At 42.8% G+C, this 20,048-nt stretch overlaps 1 protein-coding gene across 3 annotated transcripts in view; it reads left to right on the forward strand.

The window, feature by feature from the left end:
- The first annotated feature begins 357 nt into the window (after nucleotides 1-357).
- Nucleotides 358-20,048, forward strand: part of stxbp5a (syntaxin binding protein 5a (tomosyn)) — a 97,833-nt gene continuing 78,142 nt past the window's right edge. For all 3 annotated transcript variants that reach the window (XM_071201855.1, XM_071201856.1, XM_034075688.1), the window contains exons 1-2: nucleotides 358-933; nucleotides 2,982-3,079. In XM_071201855.1, coding sequence (XP_071057956.1) covers nucleotides 796-933; nucleotides 2,982-3,079 — 236 coding nt within the window. In that variant the 5' untranslated portion in view covers nucleotides 358-795. The remainder of the gene's footprint in view (nucleotides 934-2,981; nucleotides 3,080-20,048) is intronic.

Raw genomic sequence — 20,048 nt, forward strand, 5'->3', positions numbered from 1 at the left:
TATTATCCACTTCCTCTATTCACTATGGTTTGTGATGGCCTTTTAATATGTCGAACATTCCACTCAAACACATAAACAGAGGCAGACTGGTGACCGTGTGGAAAGAATGGGACTGAGTACCCGTCTGTCTGCTCGTCTGTCTCCACAGACACTCACAGCGCCGCAGCATCCCAACATCACCAGGTGCAGTGGAGCAAAGCCTACATAGTGTGCGTGCGAGAGAGAGGGGAGGGGGCGTTATCGCTGGGCGCAGATGAAAGGAGGAGAGAGAGAGAAGGAGAAAGAGGGAGGGGGCTGGCAAGGTGGCGGGATTTGTGTTGAAGCTTGTGCTCTGTCAGACATGCGCAAGAGCGTCAGCAGCAGCAGCAGCACCAACACCACCGCTGCGCTGCGTTTCCGCCTTGGCTGAGCGGCGCACACAGCCGAGAGGGGAGGGGAGGGAAGCCGAGAAGAAGAGCCACCGAGACGCAGTGGGGCACAGCACGGACTGTGAGCAAATCACACCGACGCACCGACATCCCAGCAGCCGAATTTGAACGTCAATAAGCGACCTGTGCGCTGCGCGCCGAAGCCTTCCAGCATGGAGACTGCGTTAAAAAAGAGCACTACAATGTGAGATTTACAGAGGAAATCAGAAGAGAGAGAGAGAGAGAGAGAGAGAGCGAGCCAGCCAGTGTGTGTGCGAGAGAGAGAGAGAGCGAGCGAGAGAGAGAGAGAGAGAGAGAGAGAGAGCGAAAGTGGCTATCCCCTTTATCTTTTGCGGGTGATCTCAATTCTGTGCGCTGCAGTCTGAAAATGAAGAAGTTCAACATCAGGAAGGTGCTGGACGGCTTGAAAGAGGTTTCCTCATCCACCCCGTCTGTCCAAGTGGGGCCACAGGAGAACCATCTGATCCAGGAGACCCTCCAGTCCGACCACTTCCAGCTCTGCAAGGTGGGCGAACCTGATGGTTTTATTATAATGATGGTTTTATACCAGTTAGCCCGTTTGGCATGCATATTCTGAGAACAATAATATTCAGTTTGTAGCCTGCTGCGCGTATCCCATCATAGGATACAGCAGGTGCAAGTGGGATCCACACAATTAATTAATCAATCAGCTTCAATTATTGCTCTTTAGTCTAAACTACAAAGAGCATCTACTGATTGCATGTTAACTAGCATTTTGCCATTAATCCCGTTTAGAAATATAATCATGCAATCGCTATGTGCTTGTCCAAGCCATGGTACGTAGCCTGCAATGTACCAACAATGCGCATACTGTATGGCGAATGCGCTCTGACGATAGGACAATAAACCTAAGTTCCTGAATGGATTCATATATTGGTCCTGTAATGCACGCGGATGATTCTCAAGCATATATTCTCATTATGTAAATACAGCCCATCATTCTGTGAAAATACCATCGTGTGCTGTATGTGTGCTTGACATGAACTGTCATATCGAGGGGTTGGGCCAAACTGATTCCCTCTTGCATAATCTGCTGGGTTTGGATTAGCAAAACGGTGGTTTTCTGGTTAATGTGTATGCATGTTACTGTGTGTCATCCCCTCGTTTTCTTTTATTCGCAGTTACCCCCACCTCTCTCTTCTCACACCCCTCTCTCCCATGCACCCCCCCCCCCCCCCATACACACACTCACTTCTATACCCCCAGCTCATTGATCCATTGGGCACTGATGGCGCCTGATGTTAGTGGGGGCCTGTGTTTGAAGAATACCATTTACACACGCTATATTTCCCCATGTGTTATTGATTTCCCCCACATGCACAATCGTACCTGGCCTGTGTGTGGATATGTTTTTATAGTTTTTTTGTTATATTAGGGAATTGTAGGTCTCAATGGCTTTCTTATGCTGTTGTTTTTCTTATGGGAGATGCCATTTAAAACACCTGTTCTGTAAACTACCATAGTCCATTGGCCTTGCTAGGCTTTATCCTATTTTACATGGCAGAGTCTTTGTGTACATCCAGAACTCAGCGTCATGGAAGAATAATGTGATCTTTGACCTTGTATTTTTTAAAGACACAACCATCCAAACACCAACATAAGCTCAGTCAAGGGAGGTTACACTTTTTACAACTGCAATCATCTCAACATTTGTGAAAAGTATAACATTAGAGTGCCCAAAGTAATAACTAGGACACATAATCTAGAGTCAAGTCAACACACCCCAGGTTTAGGGGATATTGTGTTTGGAAAAGACTAGCTCAGAGATTGGAGGTTTGATAGACACTGATCCACAGCTTGGCTTCTGATGGAAGTCTCTTTTAAACAACACTCCATCATCCCTCCTGCACCTTGGATGTCTGTCTGGACAGAAACACTCTGTAATGTTTCTCTGTGGAGTAGGCAGGTGTCTCTGCTGCACGAGTGCTTCTTATGTAACATCCTTTAGCCTTCTGCCGCTAAGCAAACAAATCCAACAGCCCACCACCAGCTGACTGATGCCATAAAGCTTCAGTCACACACACAAACATATACAAGGTGGACAAAAAAACAGAAACACCGTATGATACGATTCACTTCAATGAAAGGCCCTGCATAATATATATATAAATATCAAAACCAAGCGCTCCTTATTGGCATGTTTCCTGTCTTTATTTCCAGACTTCAGAGTCATCACGACTTCCTCCGGGAGGCAGTGAGAGAAGCAAAACTAGATAAAAAGGGTGAAATAGAAGAGAAGAAATCTCAAAATAGGCCCATGATTATAAAAGGATCCTAAATAGCGAAGCAAAATACCAGCCATCATGAAAAACAGAGGAACAGTTCATAGAAAGAGCATTTGTTCCTATTTAATATGCCTTCCCATTCCAATTTCAAGCTTTATATTTCTGCTTCATAGCACTTATTACATCCATCTGGGACATTTGTTTACCAAAATCATTTGCGTGATATCCTTTGACAAAACAACACCCCTACTGTGAAATGCAAATTGATAACACGTTCTCTTTTCTCATCTTTTTGCACTTCTCTCAGACTGTCCGTCATGGCTTCCCCTACCAGCCGTCGTCCATGGCTTTCGACCCCGTGCAGAAGATACTGGCCATCGGCACCCAGAGTGGGGCTCTCAGATTGTATCCTTTCACTTATCATTGTCAATGGTATAACCTACGGTGGCCTGTGGCTCTCCCGTTTGGTTCCCTGCATCCATGGAAGGCAGCCGGTAAGTGAACTGATGTTTGATCTGTCAGATGCTGATGTATATTGGTTTGGTAAGATAACGCTTAAACCACCAAGTAGTAGCTTGAATCGTCATCCCTTGAATCCCATATTTTAGCTTCTTTTACTGAAGAAATGTCTTTGAGTAATCCACATTTAAACACATAGTCAAGTATGTGCTGCAATTAATCTGAAGAAGCAAGGGCTTGAGGTAGTTTGTGTCATCTTCCTTGCAATATGAGGACATTTACACAAACGGGGACAACAGCTTGTGGTGAAAAGGCCCCCCGGAGAGACGTATAGCTTCAGAGAGCGCCTGCAAGCTTGCATGTGTCAGGCTGCTTTTACAGGTCCTCCATGTGTTCTCATGCCTGTCCGGCAGCCTTTGCCAGCTCATTACGGTGTGATGAAGAGCTGTCCACCTGGCTGTCCCTTGTTCCCACCTGCTGGCAGCTATTGCTGTGACTCAGTACCTGCACTGGAGATGTGAGGATAAAAACAGAGACACTCACAGGTAGAGGAGAGTGAGAATTGAGTCCACAGAGCCACCAGTGTTCAGTCCATGCACCTCTTTTAGCATGTTTTCTGAGTGAGGGAGACTGAAGGGATAACGATGGATCACTTTTTTTGTGGAGATGATGTTCCTAAAGATTTGCTGCCGCTCTGCTTTGGATAAACACATTCTGTTAGTGGTACATATGTATTAGAAGATTAGAGATGAAATCCCTCCTCTGGTAGAAGTATTATCTTAGAGCTGATAGAGGAATTGGTGAAAAAGCTTAATGGGGCTTACAGTACGGTATGTCTTGCTGGCTGGTACATTACTCCTCTGAGCTCCAGCCTGGGTAAACTCTGTATACGAAGGAAGCTTTACTTGTGATGTAGAAGAAGCCTCTGACCAATTAGCTTGGACATCAGAACACTATCCGGAGTATGGCTGAAATTATCTTGTCAGATTGTTCCTTCTGGCTGAAACGGGTCACTTTGAAATTGAATAAACAGATGAATCTCTTGTGTTTGAGTGATGTGGATCAGATAGTCTTATCAGAGTCACGTGAAGGTGAATTGGGAGTCATCCATCTATTCTTCTGTTCTCTTTCTTCCTCTCGTTTGCTGTTTAGTCAGCCTCTTTATCTGATGACGATGATACCAGCATGGCATACTGTAGATGAAGGGGGCGTAGTTGAGATTTCACAACACATTTTTCTTACATTGCTATGCTGCTGCATGTGGGGTTTTCTGATGTATTTTAGTAGAACAGGTTGCATGTTTTGTGAGAGACATCCTTGGACTCCTGCGCTGATACACATCTATGTCCTGGAGGTCATTATGTTGGCAACTCGCGGCTATCAGTGTCCATGCGTGTTTGTGTGTATGTGTGTTTGAGTGCCTGGCTGGCCAGGACATTTGGCTGCACCCCTCTCCCATGGGGGATTACAGGAAGTGGCAGATCAAGGGCCTCAGCCTGGCAGCGTGGCAGAGGACTGAGAATTACAGCAGGAGCAGGAGGTGTGTGTGTGGATGCGTGCCTGCATGGAAGTGAATGTGTGCATACATGTCTGAATCCTCCGAGGGGACGGATGATCCCTCTAGCCATAAAGCCAATCACTTCTGTGATCCCCCAAAACTGTGCGGTGTTTGATGCTGGCCGCTGACACTGCTGCTGCTTCCACTGTCCAGCTGGGAGGATGACAATGTTGTCCCTTTGGTATTTTCTGGTGGAGGGGAATAGGGTAGTAGACGAAGATGCTGGTGGTTGAGAAAGACGATAGAGGAGGGGGAATAGATTTGAAAGAGTGAGAGAGGCAGGCTATCCCCCTGTTTCAAGATCTAATGCCCGAGAATAGAATCCTTATTGATCTGTGTGTGGTAATGCACTGAGACAGATATGCCCAAATGCACACAGTGCTGTCAATTGTTTTCTGTACAATTTCTTAGCAGAGAAAATAAGTTGTGAGCATTTGGAAAACATGTTTCGCTGTGCAAGCAGTGCAGGGATATTAGCTATTCATCGGATTAGCAGTGTCGTTTAAAAAATAAGCAGAATCGCTGTGTTCGAAAATGCTGAATTATAAAAGCCTCTTTTGGTTTAGAGTGTTTAGACGAGGTGTTTTTGAGGAGCAGAACTGCAAAAAAGGGAACCTTCTTTATGTCCTTTATTTCTTGACTACACTGAACTACATTTGTTGCACTGAAGCCACATATCACTGTATCTAGTATGGCTCAAACCAACACATTTGGCCAGTACTTAAATAGCATTTCTGTTACACAACACCAGTAGAGGGTTGTTGACACACAGCATTGACATCATAAATCCAGTGACGGCTCACAAAAAAGGTGGGGCTAATTGAACATAATGACCCACATCCGCTTATCAACAAAGTGAGGATATAATGAACTCTCATCAGCTATAGATAATGTTGTTAATATTGATCAGCCTCTGGACAGATTAGGCAGTATGCTTGGGTTAATGTCATCTTTCTGAGGGGAAATGATTGTATAATTGTAAAATTAAAGAAAAGTCTCTCCCACAATAAAATCTAAATAAAATAGGGGGAATTATAAACGGAGTTATTAACCCGCTGGGTTGAACTTATCTTATGGCAATGTTTTTAGAATTTTCCAACAATACCCAGATATTTCCAATTTATCTTTTTCAGTCTTTGGACAGAATAAATCAAGGACATAAACAAGACCTTTTTTTCAATAGAAAAAACTCACCACCCTCGATAATTGAAAGTTATATTCTGCTGATCCAGTTTGTTTGTTAAAGGCAAGCCTAATGTGGGTGGAAATTGCAAACTTTTCCAGAGCACCGTGAAATGAGAGATTCTGACAGAAAACAAGGGGCAGGGGCCTTATTGGATGTTTGTTCAGCTTACCGCCATCAACCGAGAGACATTTGTATCTCTACAGATTTGTGTTTGTGTGTGTTGCTGGGTGGTCTGCAGCTGTGTGTGTAACAATGTGGCGGCTCATCTCTGCGGAGAGGCGGCTCTTTACTGGTGGTGGCCAGCAGAGATGGCAGCACTATAACTCAGAGACTCCCTGTGAGCCGGCAATTGATCAAATTGTCACTCCATGCTCTGGCAGATTATCTCATCGGCAGGCGCCGGACATCATAGGACTCGCAAATACAAATGGGGGCACAAACACACAGTCACACACTTATCAGACATTTGGAGGTGGCAGAGGTAACACACACATTTCTGCTCTCATAAACATGCACACACACAGCATGTGATGTGAGATGATTTATACCAATGTTAGTGGATGTGCACAAGCAAATACTGACGTACACAGGGGGCAAACGTTTGCACATGCAGGCGGACAGTGGTTCACATATGTTTGTAGAGAAAATGTACACACACACACACGCACACGCACACACAGGCTTTGCAGTAACTGCTGGGACGGGCAGTGGCTCTGTGCAGCATTTGGTTGTAGCACAGATGACATATCTCCATCATTAATCTTCCCTCTGATTCACTCAGAGTCTGCTGCCCTCCCAGCTTTGTCTCTAGTCAGAGGAGAAGCTCACTGAGAATCAGTTCTCTGACTGCTCTTCTGAATGGGAATCATTTTAAAGGGTTGAAATAGAAATTGTAGCTCAGCACTAGATGTTAGAAATTCATCGGTACAGTATGTACAAATGAAAGTGCGAGATTGTATCTTGCAATCTCTGCACAGAGCTTCACTGTGTGTGTGTGTGTGTGTGTGTGTGTGTGTGTGTGTGTGCATGCATATTTCCCTTTGTTAACAAACTTTGATGGGCATTTCAATGTATGTTAGAAATCCCTTAAGGATTACAATGTGATATAAGCTCTTGTTTCACACGGTAGTTCACATATGCCTCTTACAGAACACTGACTGCATTTCATGTCTGTGTGATTATGGTAATAGTTTTCGATTGGAATCAGCGATTACAAAGAGGCTTTTTATCTGCATGTATTCCTGCATCGACAGAGACAGAGGGATAGCAAATGGTAAAAAAGCGTTTGTTCCCTTTCCAGATTATTGCTTAAAGTGTGTGGGAGCTTCTTTTCAGGTCACAGATCATTTGTGTATTCATTTATTCTTCTATCTGTTTTGTTGCATCTTTATTTTCCTTCTCATTTTTGCTCTGTCCTCATTGGGGTTGACAGTTTCGAGCTAACTCTTCTAGATGGCTCTCCATAGTGCAGACTAGGCCTGAGGTTGTGTGTTTGTGTCTGTGTTCTGTTATGCAATGTGCTGGAGCTTGACGCGGCAAAGATGAGGCTGACTGGAACGGCAACAGTCTCATCAGAGGAGTTTAACTGCTTCTTCAGCCACTGTGTTACATACCGCATGTTGTATGTGTTACACCTGTGATCAACACGCTTACCATTTACAAGTAGCAATGTTGCATCTCTGCCTGTGGTGATTTCTAGGAACTCATTACTGTCTTCCCTGAGTCAGTGGTTGGCAGTTTAGCTAGCAGCAGCATATGGAGGATGAAGAGTGGGAAAGAAGAGAGGTCTCGAACAAAATCCACTCGGATTAGAATCTTATCCTAGTTGACCTCATTTTAGTTTTCACACAGTTGGGAAAGAAAAAGACGAGATAATGGAAATGAAAGTCATCTAATGGCGTCTGATGAAAACGTTTAATGGCGCGTGCGACTGAAGAGCTTCTAGTGGGGTTGTTGGAAGAGTCGACTTGTGTCTGCCAGATGGCATTTAAAAAAATGGTTAAAAGTAGAGTCTGTGGTGTGAGGTCACCAGGGAGCTGCGAGATGTGGCTTTCATGTCAGTTCAGTGCACATCAACTTTACACCATAACTGGAACACAGTATGTGCGTGCGGGCCTGTTCCCTGTATTGAAGTACTCTTAATCAAAGACCCCTTGTGTACCGGGTTTCATCTTTCATGCCCTCCAAAAAGCACTCAGCTTCCTCTGTTCTATCGGTTCTTAGAAATGGAAAAACAAATTTTGCTGCATCAGAGCCACAACAATATAGCTCCTGTCTCTCTCTGTCCAATATCCTGACGGTGTGTCCTGCTTAAGCCCTTTATCCCTGACAAGCCCAGAATAGGATGCAGGTTTAGGATGATTAAAGTTTTGCTGCTTCACTTCAATAATTTAGTGTACATTTAACTTCGGCTTTTACTCCTCTTGCTCCTTGTCATTTATCTGTTCCTGTCTTGACAGAAGTTTCAGTCATGCGTGAGAATGTCTGCATGTTCAAGAGAGACAGAAGACTTTGAAGGTTAGTTATGTTAACAGTTAACACTTCACTAATGAAAACATGCACATACCCACAAAACCCATCCATGCGCACATACACGGAGCATTTTCATTCTCCAGTGAGTCATCACAAATCAGGAAGCCATGTGATATTTTTCAATGTTAGTAGAGGACAACAAATGTTGATGACCTGGAGAAAGCTTGGGCTGTTGGGGATGAATACTAAAGTCTGGAACATTGTGTGATTTTGTTCCCGTTATGTTTTATTTGTAAATTATGATCATCAGCTCAGAGGGTTCCTCAATAAGTTCATGGTTCTGCATACAAAAATAATAGAAAGCAAGCTTTAGAGTAATGTTTGTGTGTGTGTGGACATGCGTGTTGCTGCCTGAGAGGTTACCAACCTGCGCACTAATTATTCCTAACAGACGGCAGGCACCGCTTGAACGGCTCATCGTAAACACACAGTGGGTCATGTGGGCTGGAGAGAATACATGCGTTCAGATCTGTACACATGCACTCAGAGGAGGGGCGTAGCTACTGTACTGGCTGATGGTCAGCTGATTGCTTATGGACAAGCCTCGCTACAATGTTTTCACCAGGCTAATTATATCGCGTGCGCTGCTCTGGGATTGCTTGTCATAATGTTTTGAAGCGCTAATTAGATGGCATTATGTGAAAGTAAACACAACATATCTAAGAATCACTTTCAAACTTGACATCAAACCCGATGATGGGTGCTGCAGTTCTGGAGGCATCGTTTGTCTTGCAGATACAAGTACTTTGAAAGGCAGTGTTCAACTTGGCAGCGCAGATTAGGAAATTAGTCCAATCTGTTTGTGACGGAGGATGGCGACACAACCATCTCCAGCTGTGATTGGCAGCCACATTTAAATGAGTTTCCATGAAAATGGCTCCAGAATATATTTATATATTTTTACAGATTTTAACTAATTGGATCTTATTTTCATAGATTCGGCCATCAAACGTATTTGTTATAATAACTCAATGTTATTTGATGCATTTTTAGCACTTGGTGACATTGCTAAAAAGAAGTCTGACAAGGTAAGGAACCAGAGCAGTCTATGAGAAAGTGAAAAAAGCAGAAGTATGCCAAAAGTTGCTTATTGTTGACGGACAGAATTGTTGACATTATTTTCAGGCAACACATACATGGCTTGGCTAGCTATGTAAGAAGATTGCATCGACACATTTTGACTGAAAAGCTTTGACTTGGCTTTTTGTTTCTTTAACAGTTGTAGGACTGAGCTTAACGCTATCTGACAATATGGCTTTATTGATGCCATGGTTATAACCTGTGTGATAATATGACTGTTTCTTTCTTTCTGATGGGGAGGATTCTACAACTAATCCGTGAGTTTATCCTCATGTCATAATTTTTTGTGCAGTGTTCTTGAAATCAAAAGTGTTGCACCCCTCGACCTTGCAGACGGTGACAACCAGGAACACACAGTGCTGTCAGCCGGCTGTGATTTACGAGAGGATTTACTTCACTCAACTGCTTTTTCAGCACAGCTGGGGTCACTTGTGTGCACCATGTACCTGCTGTATTGATTTGCACTCATATTAGTCCTGGTCGATAGGATTCTCTATCGGACCAGCAAAGGCTTTGACCACTGCACAGTCTCCATACCACAGAGGTCTGTCATCATCAAGACTCACGTTTCCAAAGTAAATGAGCATGTGCACTGTATTGGATTGGTTTGGTGTCAGTGAGCACAGCGTCTGCCTCAGGATCTATGGTATGTGCACTGTACATCAGCACATGGTAACACTATACTTCCTATTGATTTCAAATTGTGGTTCATTCGTAAGTCTGAGGCTTTCATTATCATGATACACTTTGGGGAAATCTCCAAGGATTAAAAGCTCGCTAAAATTATATTAACAGCTATTTATTTCCAGCTGAAACAAATGATCCAGGTTGCCCTTTGTCTATAAATAAGACGGTGTAGTTGTTGTCTTGCCCTGAGCAGATTACCGCATGTTCTGATGGCTCTCTCCTGTCCAGTTATGTAAATATCGCTTCATCATGCACGCTGTAAATCTCAGCGTCTCAGTGAAATGTCGCTGTCATTGATCAAATCATAAATGACAGCGACAGAGAACTCGCCGCATGAGATTAATTTAAATGCGGTTGGGGGTTGAATGAGAGTGGGATGTCTTTGAATCACCTTCAGTATCTGGGCCATAAGTATGCGTTCGTCTCCAGATCCGGGACTGAAGCTTTCTGTGTTTTATGCTGTCTCGAAAATGAATTGATATACAAAGTAAGAAGGTTGATTTATGTATGAAAACTGAATAACTGTGTCCGTTTATTCTCAAGGTGACTTACCTAACTTAAAGGCTTTTTTGCTTGACTGCAGGAAAATACTACATTTGATTAGTTAAAAAAGAAAAATCTTTTCAAGTGGTGTTTTTCCGTTGTTGTTAGTTAAACTATTAACATTAGTTGATGGCTGACACTTGGGGTTTTTGCTTGAGGTGCGGAAGTGTGACGGGGTCGGGTCTATCCGTTTGGCGGAGTCTCTAAGGAGCTTGTACAGGGACTGTCTTTTCGAATGCAGTGAAGCACAAAGATTTTGTCATCTCGCTTTTTCTCACTACCCTTCATGCGACCTCCAAGTCTCTGCAGGGCCAAACCGTGAAACGACTGTGAAGCTTTCCTCCCTCCTCTATTCTTTCTCTTACTAATCTACCGTTGTACCCCATGCTGATATAAACGAAAAATCATTTTTTAAATTCACATTCCCAGGGATATAATTGTTTAGTTGTTTTACGATTGTAGGATTTTTCTAATGGGATTTCCTTATTGTCTGTGCTCCTGGTCCCCCTGCTGATTCTCTGCAGCTCATTACTTTTGTGGCGCTGCTGTAGGTAATCTTCCACTCTATCTCAGGAGGCTCTGCTCTCTCCTCATTTGAATGTTTTATACGTTTTTCTATCAATTGTTTTTGTAACCTTCCCCTCTCCCAGGTGCCTCATCCTAATGCAAAGGCATATGTTACATTAGGCTATGTGTGTTTTAACAGGATCTGTTATACAACACATAAAGCAGGGGTATTAATATGACCCTCATCTTTGGATGATAAAGCATCACAGAGGGTTTATTTTTTGTTCTAAATGCACAAATGTATGCAGTGAGGTGTGCTAATGTCTAATCAGATCATCTAGGCTATATGTAGGGGTACTTCTAGTGCAGCTGTTAGGATGTGAATCATGATGCTCTCAGTAGATACGGTGAGCATAATGAATTGAGCAGAGGCTGCATATCCATGAGCATACTGCTTACCTGCAGTATGAAGAGATAACAGCAAACCCACATTGGCTTTTGAAGCTGACTCCTCCCATTGGCTAGCTTTTTGCCATGTAATTTAATCATGTTTTGTTCTCTTACCTCGGTTTGAATACTGCCTTCTCTACAAAGGATATTCTTCTTATTCCTAAGATCCTGTCTGGAGACATTTTAGGGCAATTTTACTTAGTGTTTTAATCTTGAAAGAATATTTCTGTTAAAATAGTAACATTTCTTAGTCGACATATTAAAAAAAACCACACCTAACCTTTCCTGTAAATGCAACAATGAAGAGGTCACTATTGCCAAAATAAATGAAAAAAATAAACTTAATTTAGGTCTGTTTCAACCTAAAAACTCAATAACAAATAATACCATAATTTAAATCATATTCAAACTGGTGTAAAACAGAGACTGTTCTGGTTTGAAGGCGTACAGATGACAAACCATGAGCACCTAATGGCCATGGGCTGTGTAAATGGTTGGTTATGACCTTACTCAAATCTAGGCACTCTGTCTCTGCCTGCTAGCTTCTCCACACACACACACACACACACACACACACACACACACACACACACACACACACACACACACACACACACACACACACACACACACACACACACACACACACACACACACACACACACACACACACACACACACACACACACACACACGCCCTTACAGACAGAGACAGAGCTGTATGTGATTTCTCCTGCATACATACAGTGGTTCTAGATTTATTTGCACTCAGAAAGGTTCCACCAAAGCAAACCATCTGTTTTGACAGAAAGCACATTTTTCTATGGTTTAATTGTGTAAAAGTGTAAGTCCCAGACGTACTGTAGAATTACACAATTGGAATCTGACTGTTCTATTTCATGCTTTTTACCTTCTTCGCTAAAGGCTAATTTCTACATACTCAACTAAACCAACTCCAGCTGGAGAGTGTTAGTGTCTCGGTCAGCTGTAGCTAACAAGCTTACACTGCCAGTATGGCCATGTCGGAGAGTGTTACTTCTGAGCATGTTATGGTATACACAGTATAACTGCATATTTGACATGCTACTTTTTTAACTGCAATTCATTATCTCACGAAGAGACAAGGGCTGCCTCTTTGCAGCACATACTGTGGTCCTTGTTGCACAATAAATGTCAGCTACTGTTTACGTGTGTGCACCAGTCGGAAAAGGTGCTTTTGATATTTACCTTAAGATAATATTTGGCACAGTCACAGAAATATTTGTCACCCAGGTGGAAAAAGCTCTGAGATAGCATTTTAAAAGTAATCAAACACTGCCCTTCAGCCTGACCCTGCCGAAGTCCAGACCAATCTTTTCTTACAGACCTTTAATACGATGTTATTGAACTGAGTCAAGTCGTCTTTTGTTTAAAATCTGTTACATTACCAAACCAGACGATGGCATTTAGAGTTTTCACCAACATTTCTGAAATGACTAACATTCTTTATCTATGCTTTGTATAAAAACGGCTCCAAACCCACTTGAGATCAACTACTCTTGAAAGTTAATACAGTATAGTCTAAACTATTATATAAACATTAGATCACATGGCTACTTGCATGTTCAATGTGTTGGTCGCAGTGCTAAAACCACTGAGGATCAACCAACTCTGCCATTCCCTTGAGCTCTGAGGAGCTTAGTATGTGTTTCTAGATTTCTGGCTCCCAGCATTGTTCTTTTGGTTCGAGCTCACCTTTCTTATTACCTTCTCAACTGAACCAGGCAGTTCTTGTCTGCGAAAGAAAGCTATTATAAACCAACTTTCTTGCACTAAACTGCAAACAGATAAAGTTTGCTACTAGTCGATGAATATAGGTTGTTATACAATGATAATTCTTTGAGAAGTTTTTGATGTATTAACAAACTCATACGCAGTGATGCTTGAATCCGCTTCAACTATAAGGCGTGTGTCTGATGGGCTGACCAAACACATGAACACATTTTGTTTAGTACAACTTTGGTCACATCATCACTCTGAGATCTGCCATTCACTTGTCTTCTTAACTGACAGCCAATCATGGGCCTGCGGTGTTTCTAAACTTCTAACACTTGCTGACAGTGGCATCACAAACAAATGATTGGATACAAAATAAATAATCAGGTCTGACATTTTGTTTTGGACGATGCTTGAGTAAAACCAATGTCACGGTCTGAAGGTTGCAGGTTGGAGCTGTGATTCTGCCCAGAATTTGGCAGTACATTTGGCTATCAATAAGAGCTACGTGAATGTTGACGCTTGCCATCCTCCGCCCTGCTGGTATACGGTGATATGTATCCTCCTGTTGCTCCTCTGCAGGCTGCCCTTTCGTATGCCGACACACTGAGTGCCTTCAGGGAAGGCACACATGTGTTGCATGGCGTGATGACTCAGGCTTTAATGCCACATGGCTGTTTTGCACCGAGCCCTCCCTGCTCCTCTGCTCTCAGCCGGTTGGTGTATATGATAGAGGCTAAGGCAAATCAAAGCACCTATGAGTGTTCATGTCCATCATATGTGGAACGTGACTCGCCGAGGGGCTGTTCTGTCAGATTGAAGCAGAATGTCGATTATATTGTGAGATGTAGTAACAGCAGGGGAGGGGCAGGGTTGAAACGGACATATCAGGACTTGAGGGGACAATTGGGGAGGAGGGAGTACTCGGTATGTTTGTCCAGACACATCTCTATGGTTTATTGTGTCTGTTTGCTCGAGCAGCATCCAGAGACGGAGTTGGCAGACTCAGCGGGATTGATTTTTTTACAACACACCAAAGACTTTTAGAATTGAATCAACACTGTGCAAATCTGCAAAAAAACTAAAAGCGCTGCATATTTGTCCTTGGTTTGTCATTCAGTGCAGCACCAGTAGGTCTGAATACCTGAAGCTATAGGCGACAGGAAGAAAAGCAACAGGAAGAGTGGGGGGGATGAAATCACCGCAGACTGACGAAGTTGCTTCTAAGTTTAGAAAAGTGAAGAGGAGGAAGGGATAAGGAGATGGAGTGTGCTGTAGGAGTCTCTGCACATGGAGTGGAGCCAAAGTGGCCCAACCATTCAGCTCCGTGATTCAGAGGTGCCCTGGTGTTGTGTGGCTAGGAATTGCTGAGATTGGAAGGGCAACGATTGACTCCTGACCCACTTGTAATCAGACCGCTGTCCAGGAAGAAGCCACCACATGTTGGTTGTTGCCAGCTGTGTGAAAACAACAAAGCGTAGGAGGCAGACCCCCCCCCCCCCCCCGTTTGCAATAAACCACATACAGCGCATCTTCACTTTATGCTTTTTACTTCTTTGATTCATTACAAGGACATTCTGTGTATGAAAGGACAACCTTGCAGCTTTTGCATCACCACTTTCATTCCCGTGATAAAGCTAATTTCTTTGATAAGCCAGAAGCCCTTGCCATATCCCAAACATCAGTGGGGGGGTGGGTGATGAACAGGCAGTGTGAGAGGTCTCAGCTAGCCGCGCAACAACGCCCCCATTAAGCCTCGATTGGGGTCTATTGGTGTGATTTCTCTTCCTGTCTGGTGCTTGGCAAAATTTTTGCTTTCACATTAGACGCGGGTGCAGATGATTGCTGATAACACGATGAGGGAGGACAACGGTGAGCGCATTAACCCTCGCTGGCACTGTCGCAGTCCTGTCAATATTACCATCAATAGCGATAACTGCTGGTAACCCTTTCACTGACAAGCAATTTACAGACATTACCACGAGGAATGGTTTTAGTGTAATTGGTTATACTTCTTTGGTTGTGTGTTTTTTATTGTCTAATACTCTGATGACAGGTTTTAGGAGACATTTCACCTTGGTTGCTGGTAGGCAGTCCTCTGTGTACCAATCAGCAGCTGGCTCTGATGCTCATTTTTAGAAACTGTTGCTGCATTGCCATGAATTTTTAATGGCTGAGGCCATTGTAACAAGCTGTGTGTGTGTGTGTGTGTGTGTGTGTGTGTGTGTGTGTGTGTGTGTGTGTGTGTGTGTGTGTGTGTGTGTGTGTGTGTGTGTGTGTGTGTGTGTGTGTGTGTGTGTGTGTGTGTGTGTGTGTGTGTGTGTGTGTGTGTGTGTGTGTGTGTGTGTGTGTGTGTGTGTGTGTGTGTGTGTGTGTGTGTGTGTGTGTGTGTGTGTGTGTGTGTGTGTGTGTGTGTGTGTGTGTGTGTGTGTGTGTGTGTGTGTGTGTGTGTGTGTACAGTATATCTGTTCATGGGGTTTGTACATAACATATCTTGAGCTCCAGTTTGTGGACCGGAGCCAGGTAAGAAGCAGTTGTTTGCAGCTGACTGATTTTGTGTGTGTGTGTACGTCTGTTCCAATTTGTGTTCCTACATTGTCTTGTTTGCTAACAGCGATATGGACACTAATATGATGCAACAGCTTTTCTCAGACTCACCCCTGGATCATTTTGAATAAGACCTGTGGGGCTCACATTCCCAGAGGTCTCTCCATTAATGCTTCCATGACTCCTGTGCATCTCCGCAAAAATGAATATGATGCTTTAAAAAGATTGTCCAAAATAGAATAAAAACAAAACAAGATTATAAACCCAGTGTCAGTTCACATTTGTGTTTTTTGTTGTGAAAAATATCCTCTACCGTTGCCTTGTTATACGTAGTATTCTAAAAGTCATAGGACTATTTCAGGTTAAAAGAACTCATGTGCTCCATCATCTCAACCTTAAATAGCATGGCAAAAAAAAATATGCATTGCATCTTTAATTAATCCAGATTATAAAGTGTTAGCCAGTTCATAGTGTGATCTCTTAATCCTCATCTATTTTAGTGATATGACTGCAGGGGGCAAATAGATTAGTTAAACTTGAAGGCAGTAGTATTTCTTAACTGCGTGGTCTCCTTTTGAAATACAGTTTGACTAGAGAAGTGGAATCCGGATTAAGATGTCAGGTCACATGATTGTTTTCCCCCCACATATGATGTGCCCAAACAGCACCACTACTTAGAGATATTACATGTTTTACTTCAAAGGTGAATAGTTAAATACTAAGAGCAGAATGTCCTGAATATAAGCGTATTATCTCTGTCATGCAACTCTGCAAAGAATGCTGAAAAATGTACATAAAATGACATTTGTTAGTAAGCTCCATACAATCGCTTCTGTATCCTGTTTTGGAGATAATGTAGTTGCTTTAACTCCATGTATATTTCAGTTGCATGCCACAATCCATTTGAATAACTAATAGTCTTTTAAAATGAAATAGAAACATCTAAATATTGTTGTTCTGTTCCCGGAAAGCTACTGCATAGGTCAATTCTTCTTTTCATGGCACCAGAGGGATTTTGTGAAACATGATAAATTGGCCCAAATTATTTCAATTGAACTTTGACTTCAAGTTTTAAATAATGATACAAAACTGGGGGTGTTCAGTTAGAGAGAAGTGAGCTGACCAGACCTCGGAATCCTTCTCATCTCTGTTAGAGGCCCGCTCAAGGGGGTCGGCATGTTGCATTGTGGGTAATAAAGGCACCATGTATTGAATAGGAAGAAAATTGTGTGGATTAAGCAAAGACAATATATCTGATTCTCTTTCATCATGTTTTATAATCGTCCATTGTAAGCCCAACAGACGCTCTGTTCAGTGGTTTTTGTGTGGAATATGTCATGTTGCATTACATTTATTGGCATCAGTATTTACTGTACAGTATGTTCATCAATGTATAGTGCATCTATGTAGGAGCAAATATTAGGTAACCCCAGTATTCTTATTTCGAATACGACAAACTGCTACCTTATACATTTTTATGAAGTCCCCTTTTTGTAGACATTAGTATTGATAATGTATGAGAAGAGAGGGGGAGACTGACAGATGTGGCGGATGCATATACACACACTCAGACTACACACTCGGGTGCACACATCCATCATCTTTTCAGAGGACAGAACCTGTGAGGTGCCAACACATAGGAGTCACGCAGTTACTTGTCATGTGTGCCCACAGCTCACATGATGGGGTGGAGTTAAATATTTGTGTTTGCTGAATATCAGCCGTCACGGTCGGACTACCTTTGCAGGCATTCTGGGAGAGCGATGGAAAGAGCGGGAGGTGGAAATAAGAAGAGAGAGAGATCTGAAAGAGAGGAGATGGAGATAAACATGACAGAGATTGTAAGAGCGAGAGAGGCGGAGGGGCGACAGAGGGGATTAGTAGCAGAGCCAGGCAGACGCGCTTTCTTTTTCTTGCCCTCTCTTTATTTCTCCCCTCTGCACACTATAGGCACTTTGCCTGACATACAGTGATAAAACAAAAGACATCCTGTCCTGTGTGCCCTCCATGCTGCATGACACATGTCTATAAACACACACACAACACACACACACTCATAAGCAGGGACAATCCTCTCCTCTTATGTAACTGCCTTTGTTGCACTATGCACTCACTGTAGACCCCTCCCACTGAAGGCCTGTATATGGTGTGTGATGAGATGATGTCTGCTTCTTCCCCATACTCTCTCTCCTATGTCAATCTGTCTGCTATAATCCGCGACACTACAGAAATAACACACACATAATATACACCGTGCTGCGTATGCGTGTCGCACATTTTTACATTGCACAGATGGACCAGTGAGTCATCAAAGTGCTGTGGTTTAACGAAGTGCACGGTGTGTTTGTCTGTGTGAATGTGTGTTCTTTTTATTCATCCTGTCATTCAGACAGAATGCCTTTCTTTCTGCAGCCCCAAATTACTAAATCCAATCTTATTCATCACCTCCTGCATTAATCCATCAGTCTCCCTGATATCCTCCCCTGGCCTCTCTCCCTGTCGTACTCCTTTGTTTCTATATGCGACCATAAGAAACCAATACAATAATTTCCACCATTAAAACATGCTAGTTCATATTTAAAGATGTGTATGTGCTGTATCTAAGGCAGATGACCTGTCTCTGATAATAATGTAGAGAATCAAAGAATATCACTCCCCGTAGAAGATCCTTAACACTTATGAAAATGTAGATATCGCCATGACCAATACTTCAGTTCATATTGAGCTACTTAATAAACAAGAGGCCTGACTTCCATGAAATATAGGTGATTGTTTTATGTTTTCCTTAATCATTTCACTTCTAGTGGTACCGTTGGACCAACATTTCTTCTTGTACATGATTTAATATATAAAAAACTAAAGATGAGGCCAGATTGCCATCACATTTGCAGGACTTTATTAGGGCCAGGATATATGCCAAATGAAAACATACAGAAGTTTGGTCAACAGATCCACGTTGCTCACAGTTCTGTCTGTACTACGTTGAGGGTTTGGGTTGGGGGACATGTTCAAAAGTTCAGTCTGCAGAGTCTTAAATGTTGTGCTGGGGGTGGACACATTTACAAAATGTCCCATGTCTGCAATGTTATATACGTTATGAGAACCCTCGCCGCTATTTAGGCGGGTTTAATTTGAACGTCATGTTTAAACGAAAATATAGCACCTTAATGAATCCTTAACACTTTGTGCAGTGCGATGAAAATCACAGTACGTTTCCTTTGATCAATCTTTTTTTAAATTGTTCTTCACACTTTACAAATATATTTATTTCTGTCATTTTTTTTCTTTCACTGACTGTGTGACTGTCAGGGAATCAGCATCTTGCTAGAGGACGGTTCAGCAGGGCAGACGTTCACCAACACAACCTCTGTCCTCTGGTTGAAGGACATCTTCGTGTGTGTGTGTGTGTGTGTGTGTGTGTGTGTGTGTGTGTGTGTGTGTGTGTGTGTGTGTGTGTGTGTGTGTGTGTGTGTGTGTGTGTGTGTGTGTGTGTGTGTGTGTGTGTGTGTGTGTGTGTGTGTGTGTGTGTGTGTGTGTGTGTGTGTGTGTGTGTGTGTGTGTGTGTGTGTGTGTGTGTGTGTGTGTGTGTGTGTGTGTGTGTGTGTGTGTGTGTGTGTGTGTGTGTGTGTGTGTGTGTGTGTGTGTGTGTGTGTGTGTGTGTGTGTGTGTGTGTGTGTGTGTGTCAGGCTCACCATCCAGTAGAGTCTGACCAGGTATTTTCCATAGATGTTGTAGAGTGGCACATGACCTCTGCCCACCTTACACAGTGAGTAGATGTGATCCCAAGGTCTCCAAATATCTTGTGTTGTATCTGAATTGTTATGCAGCATCCAAACAATATATATCTCACTGATGATCCACCTCATCAGCTTAGAGTAGAGAAGGAAGAGAAACATTATCATGAGTTAACCGACTATCAACCTTGAAATCTCTTTCAATATCATTCACAAAATCAATAGGGCATTGCATTACCCAAGTGTAATTCACTCTGTCATTCAAACGTCACCCTGTCTGACATCTGAAGTACACTATTCAAGTGCTGGTCAATACTGGTGACTGAAAAGTCAGTG

The sequence above is a fragment of the Pseudochaenichthys georgianus genome, chromosome 24, assembly GCF_902827115.2.
Source record: "Pseudochaenichthys georgianus chromosome 24, fPseGeo1.2, whole genome shotgun sequence".
NCBI lineage: Eukaryota > Metazoa > Chordata > Actinopteri > Perciformes > Channichthyidae > Pseudochaenichthys > Pseudochaenichthys georgianus.